The 24,466-nt window shown below is 42.7% G+C and overlaps 3 protein-coding genes across 7 annotated transcripts in view; 2 read left to right on the forward strand and 1 right to left on the reverse strand.

Annotated features, from left to right (window-relative positions):
• Positions 1-4,176, forward strand: part of GPC1 (glypican 1) — a 198,657-nt gene extending 194,481 nt beyond the window's left edge. For both annotated transcript variants that reach the window (XM_058843986.1, XM_058843987.1), the window contains one exon: positions 168-4,176. In XM_058843986.1, coding sequence (XP_058699969.1) covers positions 168-388 — 221 coding nt within the window. In that variant the 3' untranslated portion in view covers positions 389-4,176. The remainder of the gene's footprint in view (positions 1-167) is intronic.
• Positions 4,177-7,416: 3,240 nt separating this feature from the next.
• Positions 7,417-8,947, forward strand: DUSP28 (dual specificity phosphatase 28). Its single transcript, XM_058844218.1, has 2 exons — positions 7,417-7,804; positions 8,695-8,947. Exons 1-2 carry the CDS (start codon positions 7,457-7,459, stop codon positions 8,815-8,817), a joined length of 471 nt encoding a protein of 156 aa, XP_058700201.1. The 5' UTR covers positions 7,417-7,456; the 3' UTR covers positions 8,818-8,947.
• A 1,440-nt stretch (positions 8,948-10,387) lies between these two features.
• Positions 10,388-24,179, reverse strand: LOC131581681 (claudin-15-like). Of its 4 annotated transcripts, none has more exons than XM_058844217.1 (6): positions 24,025-24,179; positions 23,328-23,464; positions 15,159-15,323; positions 14,928-15,009; positions 12,224-12,334; positions 10,388-10,934 (listed from the first exon to the last, which is right to left on the reverse strand). In XM_058844217.1, exons 2-6 carry the CDS (start codon positions 23,395-23,397, stop codon positions 10,835-10,837), a joined length of 528 nt encoding a protein of 175 aa, XP_058700200.1. In that variant the 5' UTR covers positions 23,398-23,464; positions 24,025-24,179; the 3' UTR covers positions 10,388-10,834. The 4 variants fall into 4 exon arrangements, with proteins under 4 accessions (XP_058700200.1, XP_058700196.1, XP_058700198.1 ...); XM_058844213.1 differs by having other exon boundaries at positions 23,328-23,600; positions 24,025-24,174; XM_058844215.1 differs by having other exon boundaries at positions 23,328-23,526; positions 24,025-24,135.
• Between the last annotated feature and the right edge of the window lie 287 nt (positions 24,180-24,466).

Raw genomic sequence — 24,466 nt, forward strand, 5'->3', positions numbered from 1 at the left:
TTGCCCAGGAAAGGAAAAGGAAAAGGAAAAGGAAAAGGAAAAGGAAAAGGAAAAGGAAAAGGAAAAGGAAAAGGAAAAGGAAAAGGAAAAGGAAAAGGAAAAGGAAAAGGAAAAGGAAAAGGAAAAGGAAAGCAGTCTGTGCTCACCCCATGTCTGTCTCTGTGCAGGTGACGACATGAGCGGCTCCGGGAGCGGGGACAGCTGTCCTGACGATGTCTGTGGCAAAAGACTTTCTAAGAGCCCCAGCACCAGGCAGCCAGAAACACACGCTATTCCTAAGCAGTCTGGACACGGCATCAATGGGGCCAGCAGCAGATCTTTGCCTTCTGCCTCCCTCCTCCTCCTCCTCTCGGTGGCTGTCATCACCGCGCAGCACTTGTGGCGGTAACTCACTGGCAAAGCCAGAAACAGACTGCGGCTGAGGGCTTCACTTTGCCAAAACCAACCAACCAACCAACCAACCAACCAAAGGACATATTTAATTCACCTTGGCAAAAAAACAAAAAAAGGAAAAAAAAGAAAACAACAAAAAAAGGGAGGAGAAAAAGGTTTCCAGAAGGTTTCAGTTGTTTGCTATTTCTGGCAGTGCTCGAGCTGTTTTCTTCTTTCTTGGTCTTTCCCCAATGCTGGGCCCTTCTTTCCATACCTCATTGTTTTACTTTTGTTGTTGCCACAAACTGGCTCTTGGGGCTGAAAGAAGCCTTTGCAGAGGGCTCCAGGGGAACTGGGCCGAGCCCTCCAGTGGAATATGCAATTGCCCTGCCCTGGTTCCCCAGCGCGGGCCAGACGCCGCTGCCGGCAGCGCCGGTGCCGTGGGCAGCGCCACTCCCAGCCGAGAGGCCATCGGGATCCTCGGCACGGCTCACCTGCTGCATTCAGGGGCTCTTTGGGTTCTCCCTCTGTGCTTCCTAGCTGGCCAGAGATGGCCCTTCACTTCCAGTGGTGTACATAGGAGCGTGAGCAGGTTTGGTGGGTTGAACTGAAAGAGTTTGGCAGTGGCTGTTGGACCCAAAAATGCAGAACTCCCTTTTTTCATGGAAAGGTCACAAGTGGGTTTCTTGACTAGAGCTCGTAGCTGACGACAATTTGAAATGTAGGTTTCCTACATCTAAGTGACTGGGAATGAGTGTTAGGGGTTGGGGTTTGGGGTACTTTTTCTTTGCATGCTAGTTGGAAAGCCATTTTTTACCCAAGTAACAAAGGTCCAATTTCTACCTGCAGTGCAGTACCATTGTAGGTAACAGAGAGATGCAAACATGCACAGTGAGATTCTCTGTGTGACAGACAGTTGTGCTGCCTCCTCCTTCTCTGGCCCCAGCCATAGACAGGAATCTGTTTGGTTTTTTCTTGGTAACAAGAGAGACCAGGGACATTTTGCTAACTGGAGCTTTGGGACTGGTTGTGCCCCTTCAAGCATCTGCCTTAGGGCAGAGAGGGGCTGGTGGGGATCACCTTGGCACTGGGTCCCTACCCAGAGCACTGGCTCAAGGCAGCACCCACCAGGGGGAATGTGAGGATGGGACACATTTTGTTTGGGATTTCTTTCTACCTTTGCTGTTTGTTCCAGTTGCATTGTAGGTTTTTAATGGATTCCCATTTTCTCTGTTCCTTCCTCATCATCCAAAACACCTTCCCTGAGCCTGCAGGCACGGGCTGAGCCAGCAGCTCACACAGCACCGGCAGTTTTGGCTCAGGGGAGGGCCAGGCTCACCCTTTGCTGCCCCATCCCAGCACTCAGCAGCCTCTGGGTGATGTGGGCAGCTGCCCTAACCCCAAATTGCTGTGCCAGGTTTTGAGACTGGGGATGGTGAGTAAATTTACAAATGTCCTCACATAGCTGTAGGAGTGTCTGTGCTTGGTAGGGCTCTGTGTTTGGGGCTTCCAGAGGCTTCTGTGCCTGGTGAGCAGCAAGCACGGGCTGGAGCCGTCGGTGTAGCAGATGTTGGATACAGCACAGTCACTGGGACTGCTTGGGCCAGGAGCACACACAGCTTGGATTTGAGCTTCAGATGGGTTTGTATTGGGCTGAGAGGGAGGGCAGAGCTGGGCCTGTCTCTTGCTTTATTCACCATTTGAGCAATTCTTCTGTCTTTTCAGAGGAAATGTGCCTTTGGGCTGAGCAAACGTTATGGGGTTGGGGTTTGGCTGTTTTCTAAGAAATAAAAAAAAACAAACCCGTTTTTAACATTAGCAGTTTCTAAAGTGTGCGGTTTAAGGAAAGATAAGGACATGAGAAAGGTAATGCTGAAAGCCAGTTCTGCCCTCCCTGGGGCCCAGTGGTGGCACTGAAGGGCAGATTTGAGGCCAGCTTCGAGTCACAGTGATTAATGTCACTGACTGTGCATCCTTCCTGCCTTGGCCTCACCTTCTTGTAAGGCACAATCATACCTGACCCACTCAGGTGTCAGAAATGAACACTGGGGTGCTGGACAATGGCTGAAGGACAGACAGTGCCACTCCACCCATCAGAACCCTGGAGAGGACAAATGTAAGTTGTGGTTTTGTCTAGGTTTATTTACTCCTAGACATACAGCAAATTCACATGATTTTTACTGTTGTAGCTTTTCTTTTTATTTTTTTTTTTAATCAGAATTGCAAGTACAAATTTAAATTTCAGTTATAACAGCCCCCACAACCAGTCCTGCAGAATTACATCCAAAGGAAAAAAAAGAAAAAAAAAAAAGGTGTGTGGGGGAGGGAGGAAGAATTAAAACATTGCACCCTCTTGAAAACACAGTTGGGTTGGGGTTTTAAAACGTGGATGCTAAGGTCAATGGTTTGCTTTGCAGAATGGGAGTTTGAAAGTCACTTCCATTTCTGTGCAATTAGTTTTTGCTGTCTGCCTGTTATCCTCAAAAGCTTCTTATGAGTCTCTTCCATCTTAAATGTGAAGCCAGGAATTTACTGATTATCCAGTTAATATTTTAACAATTTAATAGACCAAACTAGTGGTTCTGTTACAAGAAAAAAAAGTGATAGTGGAAATTAATAAGGCAAAACCTCAAAGAAACAGTAAAATCTGTTATGCAGGGGAAACCCTTCCTGATGCCTTCACCTCCAGGCTGGGGTTGAGCTCCCACTTTCAAGTCCCTCCTGACCATGAGGGTGGCAGCTTCCACCTTCCAGAAGCCAAGCCAGGGTGAGAGCAGGACAGCAGCCCGAGGTGGGGCAGTGCAGGGGGCTGGGTCTGCTCTGAGCCCAGAGATGCTCGATGGTGGTGGTGACACTTCCTCCTGGGGTTGATTTGTATATCAGATATCCATGGTCAGCCTACACTGCTGCTTCTTGTTGGTCCCTGGTTGCTCAGTTTTTCTGTTCTCTCTTGCCCTGAAGTTGTTTCCCCAGCTGTTGCCATGGCCTGGGGCTGTGCTTGGCCGTGCCACCTTCCCCAGGAGCTGAAATGGCCGAGAGCCCCCAGGATATCAAACCTAAACTAAAGCAAACTGTAATTACTGCTGACTAAACAATCACTGGTGTGGCTGAACAAGCTGAAATCAACCCAGGTCCAGACAAGTCCTGTGGTCAGGTTGGTGCAGAACCTGTGGCCTTTCAGTGCTTATGAATGACATTTCCTGGGCTGCTGCCTGCTGGAAAACACTGTGACACCCCTCCCCGTGGCTGGTGGCTGCTCTGGGCTGGCTGCATGAGGGGATCTCTGAGGAACTGGGCTGGCTGGGAGAAACATCTGCTTCAATGGTGGTCCATCGTGTCCTGGTGTGAAAAGGCCTCATACCTGGGTCTGGAGGGGGTAGTGGTGTAGGAAAAAATATTTACAAAGGCCCTGTCCCTGGGCAGGGCAGAACCATAAACGGTGAATTTCCAAGTGTCTCTGTCTTTCAGCCTGCTCTTTGTGCCATAACGTGTGTTTTAAACAATGGTGAGGGTCTCAAAAGGCTTTGAGAGCACAGCTACTTCTCATTTACAGATGACAAGCTGCCTGTTGTTTTCTGGTGGGCTTGGTAGGGGCTAAGGTATAGCAGAATATCTAAAGTCCACCTTTGCTTTAAACAGATGCATTTCTATCTGCAGGAGTAAGAATTATTTCACTTATCAGCATAGCTGGACAGTTATCTATTTCTTTCTGTTACCAAGGTACTTGTAACTCTCTTGCACTGTTTATCTAAAGTTGAAATATGTTCTTTGAATCCTTGTATAAATAAAAAGGCTGGAGACAAATCTGTATTTACAGGGCAATTATTTCTTCTCCATTTAAAGGCAAGTCTGGCATTTTCTTTTTTTTTTCCCTTGCTAAGGCACAGATAAAGGCCAGGTCAGGAGCCCTGAGGAATGAAATCATGTTTCAGCCACAAGTGTGTAATGGGCTGATGGCAGTGTTGGCAATAGGGATCTGCCTGCATTCCTGCACTATTCAGAGGAGCAGCTGCTGGGTTCTATGGATGTGTGTTTGTGGGAACAATGTGAACCTGATTTGAGCCATCAAAGCGAGAATCCTAAGTTGTCTCTCATCTAGAAGCACAGAAAGTCCTGGCATAACAGTATAAAAAATCAGAAATGCCCTTGGTATTTGTCATTACAAAGTGTTGTACAGGCCATGGCTGTGCACCAGTGCAGCTGTTGGACAGGCTCACAGCAGTGAAGCAGCGAGGGGGATGTTTGATCTCCAGCATGTGCTTGAGACTGAGCTGATGCAGCAGAAAGGTTTGTGCTTCAGCTCTGTCCACTTCCAGAAGTGGGTAAATGCAGCTGTCAAGGTGATGTGTTGGAAGCTGCTCATGAAATGTCTACAAGAGACTTGGTAACTGAAAACTACTAAAAGTGTATCCTTCTGCCTGGAAGCAAATATCAGCTGAATTTAATAAACTGACTGATACCCCTGAGTGAGTAGGTATTTATTTAGATTCCTCTCCTTCAGCTACAGCTATTTGCACCATATGCATGCATTTGTATAAATACAAGTGCAAAAATATAGGTCTTCTACTTGGAGAAGTTTTGTGCACACCAGTCGCCTGCTTTGCCTCCTCAGTGTCTAATTGCAATCTGAAATAACAGCCTCTTACAGCTTGGTGTTTACTAAAGGTGTCTGAAAACATTTCTGCAGTTCATAATGTCACTGAACGCTGCATGTTTGTAAATTCACTGCTAAGAGCTTGCAGGAGGTGTAGGGTGTGCTACAAGCTCAGCTCCCACTCCCCTGCAGCCACACATGGAAGGCTCCAAGGGCTCCAACAGCAGCGCAGCACATCTGGGAGCTCACCAAGACACTGGGGCCAGACACTTTGCAGGTGCATGGCAGGAGGACAGGAGACAGCCATTGTGACTGGGGCTGTTGGCAGCGTACCCCAGTGCCACCAAGACCAGAAATACCCCAGGAAAATCTGGATCATCAGGAGGCATCAGAGCTTTCCTAATGAGGGGGTGAGGCTCTTACCCTGCCTTCAACCATCTTCTTACAGAGGCAGCAACCAGCTTCACTGCCAGAAGATGGCATTTGTGTTTAACTTCTAAATTACTCTGTGTGTAGTGACAACTGCCCTGCTCCTAACTCCTCCTCTGCACTGAGACAGGTGCAGGGCAGGCTGGTGGGAAGGGATCACCTTTCTGGCATGAATGACCATCCTTAAGTCAGCTGTAGGCAGGTAGCAAATAAACATCCATAGCCTCAGAGAGAGGGAGCTCAGTGCTCCTCAGTGGCATTTGCTGGTGCTAAATGAGGACAAGAATGGTGCCCTGAGATGGTGTCACCTGGGCAGCACCTGGATCAGTGCTGGGATGAGCTGCAGGAACTGGCAAAGCAGTAACTCACACCAGGCTTGTCTGGCAAACCCCAGAGCAATCTGATGGGCTACTGCCACCCACACAGACCAGTGGAGGGTTCATGGCACAACAAGGGTGATGCCATGCAAAATAAAGATTATGGTTTTGGTATGAACTGGAGTGTGCCATAAAGCACCACCCAGGGACCCTCTGCAAGGGCCCAAGAAAGCCCACTGATGAGTGCAGGCAGAAGAGAGATGAGCCTCTGTCAGAGGCAGCAGCTGGCTCTTTTCCAGTGTGGGGAATTGTCATATGCCTGTCCCACAAGGAAGTCTCTGGCAGTGATTGCAGAAAGGTTCCTTGCCTGAATGCCAGCATCATGGCCTGGGAATAAGGGGTGTGCCACAGAAATGCTAATTTGGGCAAGAGCTACTGCCAGGGAACATCCAAAATCCCTGGTAAGAGTGGCTGTGGGGGAATCCAGGAGCCCTCCCCATGCTGCTGGGGTCTCCTGTTGAGTTTTCACCTTTCCAGCTGCAGGATCCCAGCCTGAACCTGGCCTTGCACCAGCCACATGCCCTGAGCACAGGAAGCAAGGGGGCAGATGAATAAGCCTGCATGTGGGAGCTGAGCCATGTGCTGGGTAACAGGAGGGGACACCGTGCTCCTGTGTCAGAGAGCCGACTCCTTTGGCCCCAGAGCCAGCACCTCACTGACAGGCTGCCAGTGACAAATCATGGAAGGTGTGTGGCAGGTCGAGTTCTCCTTCCTCCATGGTCAAATAAAAGCTCATCACTTTAAATTCCTTAATGAGTGGCGCTGCATTTCACACCTGTCTGTGCTCTGCTGCTGCAACAGTTCAGGTACATTTTTGTGTCAGCAGCAAATATCAGCCAAATGTTCCTGTTTTGCCTGAAAGCCAATGGTTGAAGCAGCTGAGCCTCCAGGAAGCAGCTGGCACCTGTGAGCAGCACCTGCCCAGCACTGGCCAATGTGACCTTCACCTGGCTGCCCTTGGCCCATCCCCACCTGTCCTGTGCAGTTCAAACCCATGTCAGCACACTCTGGTGTAAGATACTCTCTGCCCTCGCAGCACACCAGCAATTCTACTGAAGTCCAGAAAGATTAGCTCTACGCTATCTGGCCAGCCTAGTAAATCATTTTCTGGGCACTCAAAAGACGCTTTTGTTGTAGGCAAGTGGCATCGAGATGCTCTGGAGAAGATCAGAGTCACAGAATCACAGAATCACAGAATCACAGAATATGCTGATTGCATGCCCAAGGGTCATGGAGTCCAGCTTCTGGCCTCACACAGAACATCCCCAGGAGTCACACCATGTGCCCGAGAGTATTGTTCAAACACTTCTTGAACTCAGGTTTGGTGCTGTGCCCACTGCCCTGTGGAGCCTGTTCCAGTACCCAACAACTCTCTGGATGAAGAACCTTTTTCTAATCTCCAACCTAATCCCGCCCTGACACAATTTCAGCGTTGCATCACTGCACCGACAGCACGGCAGCATTCCCGTGCAGAACACAGCAGGTAAGCAGCTGCTCTGGGGGTAGCGACTGCACAGATCCATTGGCTTTACAATTGAGCTGTGGGCTCTGAAAGCGCTTCCAGCTTCCCAAGCGCAGCAGCTCCCGGGATGCAGCCGGCGCTAGGACCTGCCGGAGCCTCTTTGCCCGTAGGAGCGGATAAATATAGCAGGGCAGGGCCGTGTCGGGAGCGCCGTGTCCGCCGATGCTCCAGCTGTGCCCGGTCACCTCCTCGCTGCTGCTGGGCACGGCCAGGGCGGCGTGCGACGAGGAGCTGCTGCTGCGGGAGGGGATCACTCTGTGCGTGAATGTCACCCGGCAGCAGCCGTTCCCCAGCCTGCGGCACATCCGCGGGATCCGTGTGCCCGTGTTCGATGACCCGGCCGAGGAGCTGGCCCGGTTCTTCGAGCCGTGCGGAGCCGCTATCGAGGAGGCCGTGCGGGCCGGCGGGAGGTGCCTGGTGTACTGCAAGAACGGCCGCAGCCGCTCCGCTGCCATCTGCACCGCGTATCTCATGAGACACCGGCAGCTCTCCCTCAAGGACGCCTTCGAGGTAGTGTGCCTACAGCCAGATTCCTATTTACTGCTCTTTTGGGGAAGAAATGCAATGTTTCTTATGAGTAATGATGATTTCTTGTAGAATTATTTTGGTGCTTTCACCTGCCCCCACCATTTATACAGAGATTCAACATTTGAATAAACAATCCCCTGTAAGTTTTTTCGTGCCCAGCTTGGTCTAATAAGTTTTCAGTGTGAGGTTTCTAGGATGAACATAAATAGAAATGCAAGCAGGCTTTAAGCACAGGTAGCAAACGTACAAAGCTGGTTGCTTAGTGAACATTTTCTCTATTGTTTGCCCAGCCATGACAAGTGAGGACTCATACAGTGAGTAGGTGCAGGAACTGTTCTGCAGGGTTTGCTCCACACAGCAAAGAGACAATCCTGTTAAGCCCTGCATGCCTCAGGACCTGCTTGCTATCAGCCAGAGCTGGATTCCTATGAGCAATGACACGGCAGCTTTCCCAGGAAGCCTGTGCAATACAAACTACTTGTGCTTTATGGGTTTTCAGTCTTCACCCACTTGTCAGGTGTATCACTTTAGATAGCCAATCTGCTTAATTTAGAGACTGCAGAGTGACCAGGTTTCACACTATCATCTTAAACATGAGCAGTGTCACGGCTCTTGGTGAGAGACTTTCCCATTTCCAGCAAATCAACAGCTCTGTCTCGTGTCTTGCCCACGAATCCGTTCTGTAATCGGGCCCAGGTGCCAGTTCCTAGCAAGCACAGAGTGAAGTCAGCTCACCAAAATAGCTGTTTGTTGCTCTGGAGTCAAATCAAAACCAAAGTAAATCTTCTCAAAATTTTAAGTTCAAAGTTCATTTGCATGACTCCCACAAATGCAGGATACCTTGCTTCTACCATGTCTCTCCTGTTCTCTAGGCTGTGAAAGCTGCCAGACCTGTAGCAGAACCGAATGCAGGATTTTGGTCTCAGCTGCAGAAATATGAAGAAGATTTGCAGTCTGCTTTGCTGAGCAAAGGACGTAAAAATAGCAATGTGTGAAGATACTTTAAAGAAAGTGAAGTGTCTTGCTACAGACTTCAAAAAAAAAAAAAAAAAAAATCACTTCCTAAATCACCTGTGTGTAAAACACTTTATCCCCTGATATATATAATATATATATTATGACTGAGTAGATGGCTCATTAAATTCATTCAGTGCATTTCTGTTGGTAATGTATAGAAACAGGACAGAAAAGCAGGGAAAACAGCAGAAATAGAAAATGGTTGGAAGGACTGTAAACAAACCAGGCATGGAATCTTTAGCAGTTATTTTGCCCTCAGTGACACTGAATGTGGTAACAATGTACTGAATGAAGGAAGAGCACCAGGATTTTATTCCTGTATTTAATTAAACTTCCCAGTAATGCCATTAGAAGACATGATGCCAGACCAAGGAAGTTCTGAACTTCCCTCTCACCTGCTGGATCATAATTTATGTTAATGAGTTGACACAACCTTTGGTGGAAAACTGACAGTGGTTGATGCTTTGTCTCTGCAATTTTCCTTATGTTCAACTAGACCAAAGTACCTTAACAAATTACCCAAAAATCCAGAAGGCAGGATATACAGATGATGGTAGGGAGTTCAGCTCCCACCATGCAGGCTAAGTGCCTTTTCAGCTTTTGAAATTCTTCTCTAAAACACCAAAGGAATGATTTGAAAAACTGCAGATGGTAGTGGAGGGAAGAAGATGAAACTGGCAATCTAGAAGTAATCCCCACTCCTTTTAGCTTTACTTACTAAGCCAAGCAGTGCCCAGTTCATGCCTTAATGTGTCAGTTTACAAGTCAGCTGTTCCTGCATGCAAGCACCACGGCTAAATCATTTCTGCTGACACTGTTTTCAGGTTGCCCTCCAAAATTATCTTTTGGGCCACCAAGGGAACCTCATGAAACTTCCAGATCAGTCTGCTGAGTGTTTATCATTGGCCATTCAAAACAGAGTTTTGTCAAACTGTATGAATACATTTGTAATTTAAAAGGGACAAGTTATGGAACCTGAGAACCTGCAGGGTGAAATTCCATTCCACCTTGCTGAAAGCATAAATATAAATTAAATTAGCTCACTGCCATCTGCCTAAGTGCTCACACAAAGTAAACATATGCTCCCAGCAGTGGACTAGTTTAAGGCAGAAATTCTAATGATGGAACATTATCAGAAGATAAAACCACTGGGGAATTACATGAATTAGACAATTCAGATGCAGTAAAAGTTCCCAAAGTTAAAGACTGCCCAAAGTTAAAGTCATGTTATTTTAAAAGCTCCTTAATAAAGGAAATGAAAAACACAGAAATAAAAATTCAGGCTATCATTTTAGTTACCATAAGGCATTTTCACACCAGATGCTTTCTCCATTCCCAGATGTCTTTTGTTCATTTTGTATAGTTTATCTTCTGTATCTGCATTACAGCCAGAAAGAAATTTGTTGCACATCTGCAGATTTGAAGGTGAGTGGTCACTAGAAAAATTTTTGTAGCTTTTATAAACCTTGACCATCATATGTAATAAGAATTTCAGTATAACATAATATCCTTATTAGAGGATTCCACTCGTCAAAAAATCTGTTTCAGTCTGTGGAACAAAGTTTATTTCTTGTCAAAAGCTTAAGCTGCTAACAAAATAAGGAAGCTAAACATTAATGAAAACACAACACATTTCTAACTGTGAGGCATATGAACTTGCAGTCAGATACAGCTATCAGTTCCACATGTTTGAGTCAGCTGAAATAGAAACCATTGCTCTTGAGTGTCAGCATATACTGCGCACTGGTTAAATTTTACCAGGCTTCTCAGCATGCAGAAAACCTTCATGCCACAGGATTTCACATCATGGCATCTTCTGTAGAAAGCTGTTTACATCTGAAAACCGTTCCTATTTACATTGAAAACCATACCTCCTCCTGGTACTGCTCCAAATTAAGGCATAGGATTGCAATTTGGAACCGGAATAAAGAAGCAGTTGACTTCTTTATTTGAGTTCATAACCCACTAATGCTACAGGTGATGCAGAATGGAAGCTCAGACATACTCCTTGTTGCTTATGACCGTCTCAGAGCTCCTGGGGTACATGTGTGGCTGAATAGCTGCCTGGGCTGCTGAATATGCATATTTCTTGGGACTGTAAATCAAGAAAAAAAGATACAAAATAATAGGTGTTAGACACATGCCCATGGTTTCACATATTTAGAAGTTACTCTGTTAGTTTTGTATCCAACCCACCAATAGCATATTCTTCACAACAGGGCAGAAATTAGAGGCCTCCAGTTCTCATTGTTCTGGTAGCTAAGGGGGAATAGGTGGGGTCCCTGGTGGGCTGCACAGCCCATCTCTCTCATAACCCCAACCACACTCTGGATTCTTAACTCACATGTGCTCTTCCTCGAGGCTTTTCAGTCAAGGACTTCAAGCAGAAGCCCTCAGCACCTTTGTACAAGCTGCAGGTTTTAATACAGGAATCAAGATGACAAAGAAAGAAAACACAAGTATCTGAACCCAACCTCTTCAACTGTCATTCATCACACTGAACTTCTATTTCATAAATCAGTTTTACCTGATTTTCAGGACATTTCAGGACATTTGGTACTTTGTATCAAAGTAAGGTGAGCAAGATCTAAAGTCCAATGTGGCTGATGAAGTATTCCCATAAAACAGAAACGGTTTCAGATTAGGCAATGGAGTGTCAGAGGAACACTCACTTACTACATTTTTAAATAATTTTCCCAAGATTAAACACACCAACAGTGAATATGCTTCTTCCTTGCATATTCTCTCATATCCTCTCAAGTTGAGCTACTACAACCTCCAAGCTATTTGAGTTCTGTTAGACATGGACCTCTGCTATTTCTGCCTGTTTCATCCCTCTCCTTCAAAAAGAGGCCTTCTGTATGTGTAAAAATTCAAAACTGAAACAGAAATGCAGGGAAAGTTAAATATTGAGGCCAGAAACCTTTCCTGATCTGATGTGTGACAAGACATTTCCATAAAGAACAAGAAAACAGCCAAGTTTCTAGTGATCAATTCCATGTGCTTTGGGAAATGCCTTTACACTTTCTGCAAATTGAAGTGTTTGAATATTTTAGTCACAGTGAGTACTGCAGAGAAACAGGATTGTAATACATTATGGGGTTCTATATACTTTTCTTTTGGCAGCAGTTTGCTCTTTCACTACACATTTTCACCATCAGCAGTGCCCAGAATTACCAAATACAAGTTAGAGGTGACTGCTGATGGTGATGCATCAAGTGCCCTTTCTGGGAGGTACAAGTGTTTGGTACAGCATCCTCTGCCATCACCAGTCTGTGACATGCCTGTTTGTAATTTACACATATTCATACCAGGGGGTGAGAGAGAGACAGAATAGAGCACAGATAGAACAGCTGCTACTTCAACTGACAAATCCAAAATTACCTGTAATTCTGGTTTTCCTTCCCTCTGCACGAACAGGTCAGTAAGATCCCACCAAGTATATAAAGGATAGATCCAGCCCAGCCTAAGTACAGAGCTTCTCCTAGTTCATACCTGAAACATGAAAGATTTTATGGAAACAGCTTATAACAGGATCACAAAGCCTGTTATGCAAACAAATTCTAATCTGTGTAGAGATCAGCTGACTGAAAGGCACTTCAAGAGTTAACAGAGAACAGATCTGGCTTTGTGTCTGCTCAGTAAAACTTCTATTTGTATAGAGTTGCTCTGCCAAATTAGAGACAGTACAGAGAGTACTAAGCAACATAAAGATAAGTAGCAATAAATAATTGTGTATATTTAACAAATTGTTGATGATAAATAATAATGACACACCTTCTGTGCAATCCACAACATTTATTTTGCCCTTTTATTGGCTGTGTCACTGAAATGATTTTGTGAAACTGAATGATTCAGATCTTACTGTCATATGCTGAGAAAAGGCAGACCACAGATATCAGTTTTCTATGGACACGACATTAAGTCACAAGTAGCTGGTTGTATAGAGCTAGTTTTCAAACTTAGATATCCTAAAGGATATCCAGCACCCTCTGTGGCTGTATGGCTGAAAGGCATTTATGAATGTCACAGGCTGAAAAAAAAATATCTCCCTACTTTACTGTACAAAACTATACCTTTCAGGAAACCCCCTAGTCCAGTCCAAGGAATTCAATAATAATGAATTTGTTCCAAAGACTAGACACAACTGAGCCTGGAAAAGTCTGACAGGAGTTTCATACAAAGAGGAAAACAAATTTTTATGATCAGAAAAAAACTATATCCATAATCCACCTGTACATCTCTGGTCTGAGATCCCAAATATCAGGGCAAAATAAGTGTCATGGACTGCATTGAAGGCATCATGGAACCTGAGATTTGTGCTTTCTTTCCACTTGGAAACACAATTATTTAAAAGTGTCAAAGCTTCTGATTCTGGAATTCTTTGCTAACAGGAGGGTTTCAGAGGTTTACACAGGTTCACAGCTCTCTGTGTTCTCATCACACATGGGAGCCACAAGGTCTCCACTGGTTTAGGTACTTCCAAACACAGAACAGGCAGAGAGTCATTATCAGAAAAACCCAGGAGTACAAATTGCACATTGCCCAGTGCCTACAGTCGTTTCTGCTCACCTGTCACCTGCAGACAAAAATGCTGTAGATGTCATACCAAAGCAAAATATATAAAAGACATCTGCAGGAGAACTTAATTTGCCTTCAGAGCTGTAGGAGAAACTCCTCTAAGAATTAGCAAAGGTCAACTTCACTAATTTGCTGAAGTCAGACCAGAAAATACAATCTGAAAAACCAGATTTGCCAGTCCCTTAAGAGTGATGATCAATACTGGAATGCAAGTGAATTTAAACCTGTCTCACAGACTCCATGTCCAGCTTTACCAGTGATCAAACTTAATTCATCAAGGACTGCTCAGTGAATCAATAGCTTAAATATGAAGTTTAGATATTAAAAAATATATATAAAATAGTTCTTTAGCTACTGAATGCAAACCTTCTGGTAACTGATTAACAGGCATTTATATTGAAGCCCCAAAGCTATAGCAGGTAACTATAAAACACACCAACTATCCAACTAACCGAAATTCCTTATCAACGGTTGTTTCAGTTCTCTAATGTATTTATTACCCTTCATATAATTCTCTCAAGGGGATATAAAGCAACAAAAAGTAACTGCACAAATACAATTTCTTTCTAAGCACTTCATTGAAAACACAGGAAAAACTGACAAACAATAAAGGCAGTTGCTTAAAGTACTTTGATTTATCACAAAGCACTTCACCTCTGACTTCCCTGAACTGATTCCTGGGCGGGAACTTACAAAACACTTCAAATATGAACCTAGCAACTAACGATTTATAGTTTACTGATCTATGAATTATATACTTGGTAGAAGTATATTACAGATGTCTCATATTCCACAGACAGTATCTTTCCCTCTCCTTTCCCCCCCTCTCTGAAGGAGAGGCCCAGCCACCTCTACCTCTGTTCCTCATTGCTGAACAGGGCACCTAGATAAGGTACCATAAGCTGCCATTTGGTTTTGACAACTGTTACTTTCATATCAGACAAAGACCAAGGGCTTTTATACCTCGAAACTTGTTTGTATGCAACTGCACTAGCTGATAATCCCACAAATTTTACCTCGTTTTAACTCATAAGGCAAACAAATATTGAGCTGTTAACATATGTAAGCCAGGCAGCAGATTTCTCTGCAGGCCACTAGCACAAAACTCAAGCTTTGTATGTGATTTTCCCTCACATGTACATCTAAGGTACTTTATTCAAACCAGAACTTGAGTTTTGTACCTCTTTTGGTCTAAATGCCAAAGCAGATTTAAGAATTTTACTTTTTCTTCTTCATAACATTGAGATGTGCATTTGAGTCTCTCAAGAAAATGCAAACACAGTACAAAACCCCCTCAGATGCAGGGTTGGTATTCCTCACACATTCACTAACTCTTCCAGAAAAGAACTCTCCTCCCTCCCCACCAACAACTCTGAGGTGAAAAAATTCCCTGAATACAATTTTTCCCTCCTGTAGGACTGGATAATTGGATCCATCCAGGCTCTGAAAATCTGGAGCAGCTGTCTAACAAACAATGGAGTTTGGTATGACAGATACATTAACTTACTTGGTTCCAGCGTACAGTTGATTAAAAAACTGAGCAGTAACCATTGCAGCATACCAAGAAATAGCCACCATGGAGCAGAGACCTACCAGAAAAAGTTTGAAAAGCACACAAGTGAATGATTCCTTCAATGGCTGTAACAGATTTAAAACAAGAACAAGTTTATTTCATTTAGTCTGGCTATGAAAGCAATTAAAAGTATCAATAGTGCTCTCATTTCAGCTTCAATATTACCTCCTAAAATAAAAAGAAATCCTCCTGTGACAGTAAACTTCATTTTTCCATCTTCATCACTCAACCCAATGTTTGTGCATTTCATACCAAGCAGTGAGAATACTGCAGCTACAAATCCCAAAAGGATGGAAGTAATCATCAGGGCACGGCATGCCTGAATGTGAGCTAAAACAGAAAAAGAGACAACAAATCAGGATCTATATAGAAATTACATTAATCTTGTCTGGGAAAAAAAAAAAAAAAAAAAAGAAGTGATTAAAGGAGGTGACAAAATTAACAAGTGCAGTAATGAGTGAATCTTGTCCAACTTTTTCATATGGTTCAGAGAAGCCTCCAAACCTGTGTGTTTAGCCTTCAAGTCAAACAGATTTGAGAGTTTAACTATGCCTACACCTTATAAGCTCAGTAAATCCTCTTGTGTCTTTAGTAAATCCTGAAAAACTACAGCAAGCTACTCATCCCTTACATTCCTGTGAAAATGCCTAGTGGTACACATGGTCATTTGCAGGAGCAGGAAAGAGTCTCCTGCTCACAAGTCTGTCACCCTGAAAACTCAGCTTCTGAGCTTGCTGACATGGTTTTCTAAAGACTTTCCCAGGACAGTAACTATAAACATAGATATGTGTACATTCTTTCTGTTACACGTCTTGTGATGGGCATCTCTCATGGCCAAGTGCAGTGAGAAAGTGTTATCCTGACCACCCAATCCCTGGCTGTGGTCAGGAGCCTATAAATCCTGGAGGGAAAAATAAACTCTCTCTTCTCTTCACCACACCTCGACCTGTGTCCGTGTGATCTGTTCATCTTCAGCGGTAACACAAGTCCTCTCAATTCCTGACACGTGCACAGATGAGTGCACAGGACACATCTGAAATCCAGGTGATGGTCAAGGTGTGCAAGGCTCTGGCACTACTGAGGAACTGGAGGAAGGTGCCAGCTTTGCTGCTTCCAGGGAGGGATAGGAAAGAATTGTGCTCAAGCTAGCAGTGCACTTCAAACTTGGTGTAACAAACAGGAGGTGAGTGCATCTGAGAGCTGCAGCACTCCTCCTAAGACATTGTCTTGTGGAGAGGTTACAGCTGCTTGTGGGCACATTAAGGAATCTGGTATGCTGGCAATTCTGCATCCTTTAAACTCCTGGTCTTCACATCCTGGTATCAATTGCACAAAAACCAGGACTGGATTATTAATCAGCCTAAGAAAGAAGGTGAAACGGGGACTTTGGACTCCTTTAAAATGGCACCCTGCATTTGGCAGGCTCCAGGTCAAATGGCACTTCGGCACCTTTGTTGAGAGATAAAGCATCACAATCTGGCAGGGTCACAACTGCTAACTTTGTTGACTTGATTATCTTTAAGTTCTCTTCCAACCTAAATGATTCTATGACTCTATGATTTTAATCATACATCAGAAGGGTCAGACCTGATCCCAGCTGGACACTCACATCATTGATACCAGCATTCAGGCTCTTGCTCCCTGACCATCTCCATGTCCTCCACGATAACCTAGTCTAGTTCTGTAGCAGAGTGAGCTCCAGACAACAAAAATCAGACAGAGAGACAGGAGGCAAAGTGGCACTCACACTCCAACTCAGCCTAATGTGGCTTAAGAGTACTGGTCCTACAAGCTTAAGAGTTACCAAAATAGCAATAAGCACTCATGAGATAAATACACAGAATTAAAGGCTAAAATAATTTGAGGAGTTAATGCTTTGTTAAGCTCTAATTTTAATTTTTTTGTGGAAAAAAATGAAGACAGTAGTAAAAGTGGAAAGACCCCTCAAAACACCACTAACAGTTCAAGGTTTTTGCCTGCAGAAGATACTGTTAAGGTAAGTACTCCACAACACTGCTTTCAGGCTTGGGATCTTACACCATGGCAATCACCCAGTGGGGTCCACATTTCACACACACTCACATTTCAGGTCCTGGGGACTCCTGCAATGTTACATGGGACTCCCCATCTCTTTCCAGGACACACAAGCATAGCCTTGCTTCCAATCCAATGGGAAAGGGATTTCATACAACTGTGCCACAATACCATAACCTCAACTACCTTAACTGTGCACCTTAGCTCACAATTCAGAAAACACAATTTTTAATTTTAAACTTAGCTTATTTAACAAAATACAAAGTCAGTTCATTTTATTAGTCACACCAATTGTAAAAAATTATCCCCAAATCCTGTCATTGGAAAAACACCTATGGAACCTTAAAAAGAAGAGCGGGGGGGGATGGAGTTTAAAAAGCTTTGGCAACTAGTTATATTAAATGTTTGATTTAGTTGTGACTAGACAATGTATATGGAGTATACATATATATATACAGTATAGTATACTATTTGGAGTAGCCAATCATGGTTTCAGTCTTGTGCAATATTGCATTTAAAAAGCTCCTCACTTCAAATATTTGTCATTTAGACTAATGGTTTAGTGAACTCAAAAGCATTAAATTGGTTTCAAAGAACCAAATCTGACTTTTCCCATACATAAAGCAAAATCCAGAAGTATTCCACACTGCTCAGTTGCCAATAACGAAACTTGCATGGAAAATCTTCATTGTCTGATGAGACATCATTCTGATGAGAGGTAACAAAGACACTTTTGTTTTTTCTTTTTGCCCTCCCTCCAGTCCCTGGCATCCTCGCAGCAGTTTCAGCTCAGTTTCTAAACAGGAATTTGAAACACACCTAAACCATGGTAATTTTTAATCTGCCTTGGTTCATATCTGCAAGTGCTATGGATATTTCTCAGAGGTCCCACTGTCTGTTGAGCCTGTGTTTTTACCAAATCCATTTTCTTCCTCTTCCCTGCTTTGCCCAGCCATCCTTTCAAATGTTGCTACCATCTAGTGCCTTCTGACTTTTCTTTTTCAGCTTTCCTTTATGAAAATGTTTTATCTTCACAGTTTTGCAAGCTGGTTTTCCCTTCCCCTTCCCCCCTCCTTTACCCCTCAACTATACTGCCACGTTCTCAACTACAGGATTGATCTCCTTTTCAACAGCTCAAACCTAATCTTCACAACTTCACTTCAGAGCTTGTTCCAGTCATTTACTTTCTGGCCCCACTTTTCTCCTGCCTGCTGGCTCTGTGTTGTTACCTGTACTCTCAGGAGCCCTGCTGTTGCTTGCCTTCTGTTCTGTTTGCTTTGACATGATGCTGTTTTCTGACCCCCACCAGGTTCTTTCAAACCCACTTTTCTCTGCAGATGCTGATCTCTTGCAGGCCCATGGCCCAAATCTGCACATACTCTCAGAGGCAACACCCCATGTAAACACATCAATGACAAGATGCTGCCTGCAGTCAGTGGCAGTAAGCTACAAACCAGCCCTTGGAGTGGTCTTTACAAGAACCAAATAAAATCACAGAATCATTAAGGCTGGCAAAGATCTCTCAGATCATCAAGTCCAGCTACTAACCCAGCAGTGCTGGTGCACACTGGCATAAGTGCTCTGCAGAGGATAATGTCTGATGGAATGATCCTGCTGTAACTGAGGCTAAGATGTTTAAATAGGGTTATGTTCCTCTTCAGACACACACACACTAAAAGCAATTTTTACAGAAGACTGAAAAGCACAGATTATTCCCTAAATACTGGACACACTTTCAGAGAATTGCTGTGTGAGTGTTAGAGCGGATCAACAACAAGCCTTTAACTTAAACTGAGGGAGAAAGTGAATTTAACACCTCATTCCCACTAATCCTATATTACACATTCCTCAGATTAGGAGTATCCTCCTATTTAGTTTAGCCACCTGTTAGGGCAGATTCAGCCAGAAGGAAGGCATTTTTATTCCAAATAAGTATCTACAGACTGAATTATTCAAGATTAATAAAAAATAGCTTTACTGTCTATAGACAAACTTACTATCCACAGAATATTGCCTAGTTGGGCATTTGAGGACAACCACAAGACTGATACAGAGAAGTAAAGCCAGCAGATCTAAATTTCTTGATATTTAAAACCAAAATCCAAATCCAAATAGACTTTAGTTAACAAACCTTGAGAGTAGTTAGCATTAGTTAACAAACTTAATCATATATTCATTTATAGCATATACTCCTTCTATAATATAATATGTATAACATATAATCATGTATTTCTTGGATTATCTATGATTTTCAGTCTCAACTCACTAAAACCACTACTACTTTTCAGCTAAAACCAGTATTTCCTACTACCTTAAAGAACTCCAGCTAAAGTACATTAGCTATGAAGTATTGCAGAAAAAGGTCTATACAATAATTCCAAATAAATAAATAGTTAAAAAATGCCTCCTACTAAGACATCCCATGAGATGCTAGAGAAGAGATTACAACCCACTTTAAATGCCTGTAAAACGCTTGATCAACCGACTTAATTTGCCATATTTTATAGCCTTTCCTAGCATGCTTGACACATTCTGCTGCTTGAGAGATTTTTATTACTTCAGCCAACAAAGTCCTCCTTGGCCAGTTATTTTCCAGTATTTCCAGATTACCAACACAAAAGCCTTACTGTTTTTTGCCAATAAGATTTTAAGCAATATAACCAAGGCTGCGCGAAGTCACCTACCAGGCAGTGCAAGCATAGAGTCAAAATCCCTGCAGTTGGATACTCCAGTGCTGTCTTCTGCACAGCTCTTCCACAGGTTTTCAAACAATGTAGATGTTGTGATCACAGAACCATGGATACTGGAGACTTTCCAGTAATTATTTGGCAAAGTAGCTCCAATAACTGCCAGCCCACCCAAGCACAAAAGAAAGCCAACAATTTCCAACGCAGCAGTCATGCTTGTGAGTAGTAACAGTTAAATATCCTTATAATTAGATTACAATCAAGTGAAGTCTTTCAGAAGCCTCCTTGCTGTTTTATCTCTGGGTTTCACTCCAAAATGAGTCTACCTTTGCTCTTTGCTCTTTCCCCATAGATAAGGCTTACTGGGCATGACAATAAGAAGTGGGAGCAGTTCATGATAAAGATATTAGTGTGTAAAAAAAGTGACAATATTAATTCTTTTTCTAATAGGAAGTGAAAAATGAGCCTATTCTTTTTCTCAGCCTAGAAAGTCCAGTCAGTATTTCTACAAAATGCCTTGTAAGAATGATAGTACAGGCAAATATTTTATTGCTCTCTCTTTTCTGATGTCAACTAAATTTTACACTAAATTAAAATTGCTTGTAATTTTATTATTGCAGTCAAATAAAAAAAGCTTTTGTGTAATATTCTCTTGAGGATTCAAACATAAAACAGCTTGAGAACAGAAGCTTTAGACTTCTGCTAGAAAATTTAGCACAGTTTTTGAAGTCATGGTCGTAAGTAATCCACAACTGTACTGCCAGCTTCTTTCAGGAAGGTTAAGTTTATGGATGAGTGTTTTCCATTAATATTTTACTGTCTATTGATCTATAGCTAAACACATTCAGTCTTAAAAACAGTCCCACTTACACTGTACAATTGTACAATGTATTACAATTGTAATAACATATGTGTCATGGAATTGAAATATAAGGAAATGGAGGAGCTAGTGTGACAGACCTGTCTCAAAAGAAATAAAATTATAAAGAAAAACAGCTATAAGAAAAATAATACATATCAGCAAATTGCATCTGTTTGTTAGAATACCTTAGGGTTAAAATAAAAAGCTATTCTAGGTAAAGTATATGTTAAACTCAGTTTAGTTACTTCTGCTCATGGCTAGACAGAATGGTAAACTCAATTCACATCACCCACTCATGTTAATACTTTAAAATACTTGTGGATCCAAATGAGGTTAACCATCCCCTGCAGTGATAACCTGCTCTTATCTCCAGGAAATGGAGTCAGAGTTTCTTCATAAAATAATTCTGCTATGATGCAACATAGTAACAGATCCACAGCATTTATGTAAACACTACCAGAAGGATTAGCCTTTGAGAGAGCCCCAATTTGTCCCTAACAGGGATTGTTGTTTTTCATCAAAATTCACTGGTCACTTTGAGCTGATGCTGTAGGTTGGTAGGTTCAGCTGCCAAAGGGTATTACAGTGCCACTATGATATTTTGGCTCCCACAGCAGTCAAGAGGATCATTGCCATTGATTTAAACCAGACCAGGTCTGGCAGTGTGACCATGTGCAGCTCTAAACTTGCAATCTTTTAAGGAAACCAGATAGTGTGTGGTAAGAATTGATCTCAGGTGACTCTTATAAAATTTCCTCCTTCTGCTAAGCTACTGCAACTTGAAAAATGATGGCACAGTAAAATGAACATACTGTACCAGTACCCTGGAGTATCTGCATTTCATTAAAAGCCCTTCAAAGAGTTTCCAGGTAATTTACCCATACACTGGTGCTACACTGGTGATCTCAGCAATCACTTCTACTGAGAGGACTTTCAAAGGTGAGATGGTTGGGACCTTGAATCAAGTGTCCCTGGTTGTTATACTGCTGCCAAGGATAGAAATAAAAAATTAAGAGTATAATTTTTAAAAAATCTCTTCCTAGTTAAGAAATGTATTTCAACAGACAGTCATAAAGCACACATATAAACAGAAAAGATTGAACTGCAGACCTGAAGTGCATGGGTTTTCCTATACAGCACCAAGCATTTTAGTAATTCCCTCCAGGAAATCACCCTCCAGTGTGTTAAAGAACATAAGGCTATTCTTCACTGAATTTTGTAAACTGTGGCTTGTCGAGCAATGGGAATAACAGCCAGTACTGCTCTGCAAGAGGATCTGCATCAGCAGGGCTTAAGAGTTGGTGCTGACAGCTTCACATCAGCACCTTCCACAGCTTGGGAGCTTTCCTTTGGGCTTGTTCTAACCCAATTGGTTGAACCAAACACTGTCATTGTTGGACTCATCCTATCACTGTAATTCCCACAAACTTAAAGCATCCTGGTATCTACACAGAGGAGGCCCTGGGGAGGAGCTGAATGGGTACCAGGATGATGTGAAAAGCTGGCATTGCCTCTGATGCAATGAGCAATGTTTTTAAAATTCTTGGAAGCCTCCTTTTGAGGCTACAAACTCTGGCCTCATTACAGGATGCTGATACTTATTCTTTAACTGGCATCCTCATTATGAAGGCAGATGAGGCCACCAAAGCGAGGGCCCTGCAGAAGAACCATGAACATGCTGAACCTTGAGAGTTAAATTCTCACCCTTTAGAGATCTGCCTTTGCAGTTAGGCAGCTCTTACTCCAGGGAAATCCACATCTATCAAGAAAAACAAGGTTCATAGTCTGTGACACATGGTACTTTTAGGGTTTAAGCACTGCACCTTCAGGGTAAATCTGCTGGAAGAGTCCAGACAAATAGCAATGACAGCAAACAGGAACCTGATTATAAAGCACAGTAGACTTGAAGAAATGATATTAACATCACTCATAAAGTGACTGCACAAAGCAGAAAGTTGTAAAAGAATAAATGCAAGGTTCTGTTTAAGACAGAAAGCTTAACAAAGTACCATTTCCAAAAGCTATAATGAGTTTACTGTTTCTACACTGAGGTTGCTGAGGAAAGAAGTTCAGTGTCAATCCCTCAGTCCTTTACTGAAAAGATAATGTTTACAGCAAGATATTTTTTAAATACAGAATGATACAAACTAATACTTTCCAGCCCCCACTGAGATATTTCTTCTCTTTCTAGCTGCAGATAAACTACCCTGCTAGCATGGTCGACTATAGAAAACACAGAAGCATCCATCACACAGGTATATTTTAGTCTAAGCTCACCACCTCTGAGAAATTCCAGAAAAAATACCCAGGTACACAGGTTTAGCACAAAGTATCAAACTAGTTCTGGAATATTTAATAATTCCTGTCTCACACCAAAGCACAAACAAACATCAGTGCTCATGGAACTATGATCTGCTTGTATTGAAGAACTAGACTGAGTGAACAGATGCTATTTCTTCCAAAACTATTAAAAAAAAAAAAAACCTCAGATTAACAGTATATCACACATACCTCTATGTCAACACATTAGAGAGGGCAGCAAAGCCACAGCAGTGACTGAGCTGAACTGCAGGGTGAAACATTGGTTTCATGGTGGCCCTTTAACCTGTCTACAACCACTACAGGATTTGGCCATACTGGACCTAGATTCTCTGGGACAGCCTCACTCTGTGCCCCCCAACCTGCTAACACACTGTCCAGAAAGAAGGAATAAATCCTTGGATTTTATAAACATATACCTTGACCACTTACGGTCTGAACTCAGCATGTAGAGAAACTTCTTGCACTGTACTGATCCAACACCAGTTGTTGCACAGTCCATCCAAAGACCTTCAGAAACCCAGTCTGCAGTAACCAGCTCTGTCGTGGTGTCCAAAACTTTCCATCTGCTGGACATGCTAGTAACAAGTAATGTGGTGAATCCTGCTAAAGCCAGCAGGAATGCACAAATCTGTAGACAGGATGATGCCATTACAACAGAAGTTTTCTTCAAAGAGATTTCCCAAAATTTCTGGTATTAGAAACCTGTTGAAACAGTTCATACACACATAGTGTATGGAGTTACCTTTACACAAGCCTGATCTTTGCAAAAACATTTAAAAAATGCCTACCTACAAAATAATGTATCACACAAGGGAACTATAGTGCTGGAACCTAAATCCCATTAAGTAACTGGAATAATTGAATATTTTATACATTATTTTCTTAGTAAATGTTTTATTATTGTACATGTTTACCACAAAAAAAAATGCAAACAGAACAAGATCACAGGACAAAACTGAAGAATTCTCTAATTTTAATTTGCAATATTTCATCCATTCATTACATGTTTGCTGACTCAAAATTCATTTAAAAATGAAAACTATCAAATGCTTTAGTAAAAATATTAATCTCCCAATTACAATATCTACCAATACAAATTTAAATCAAGATAAATTGTGATACTCACGTTTATGCTATGCTTCTAACCTGTTTCCTCTACCTTCCTTAGATACTTGTGTCAGCACTTTGTGATGACCGATTCGATCACCCGAGTGAAAGTTTTGTACTCTTTAGGACCTTTGTCCCATTCTAAAAATCAAGGACCCAGGACCAAAGCTCTGTCCCACTGTTGCACAAAGATCTGGCATGGCTTTTCACTATAGCAAAGTGTCAGTGAAAGGGAAAATTACCAGATATTTATGTAAGTTAGTACCAAATATATTCAGATTAACCTGGTGTATAATTTGCTTTCTCAGGACCACTGAGCTGCCCAAGCACCATCAGAGTGCAGAGCAATGCAGAAACATGGCTGCAACTTACACAGTGGTTGTTTTACCTGAAATTTTTTATGCATTTGTTTTAGGATGCCTTCTAAAGAAGAAATATGCAGCTGGGCACCTGTCCAGTGG

The sequence above is a fragment of the Poecile atricapillus genome, chromosome 8 (assembly GCF_030490865.1).
Source record: "Poecile atricapillus isolate bPoeAtr1 chromosome 8, bPoeAtr1.hap1, whole genome shotgun sequence".
Lineage (NCBI taxonomy): Eukaryota > Metazoa > Chordata > Aves > Passeriformes > Paridae > Poecile > Poecile atricapillus.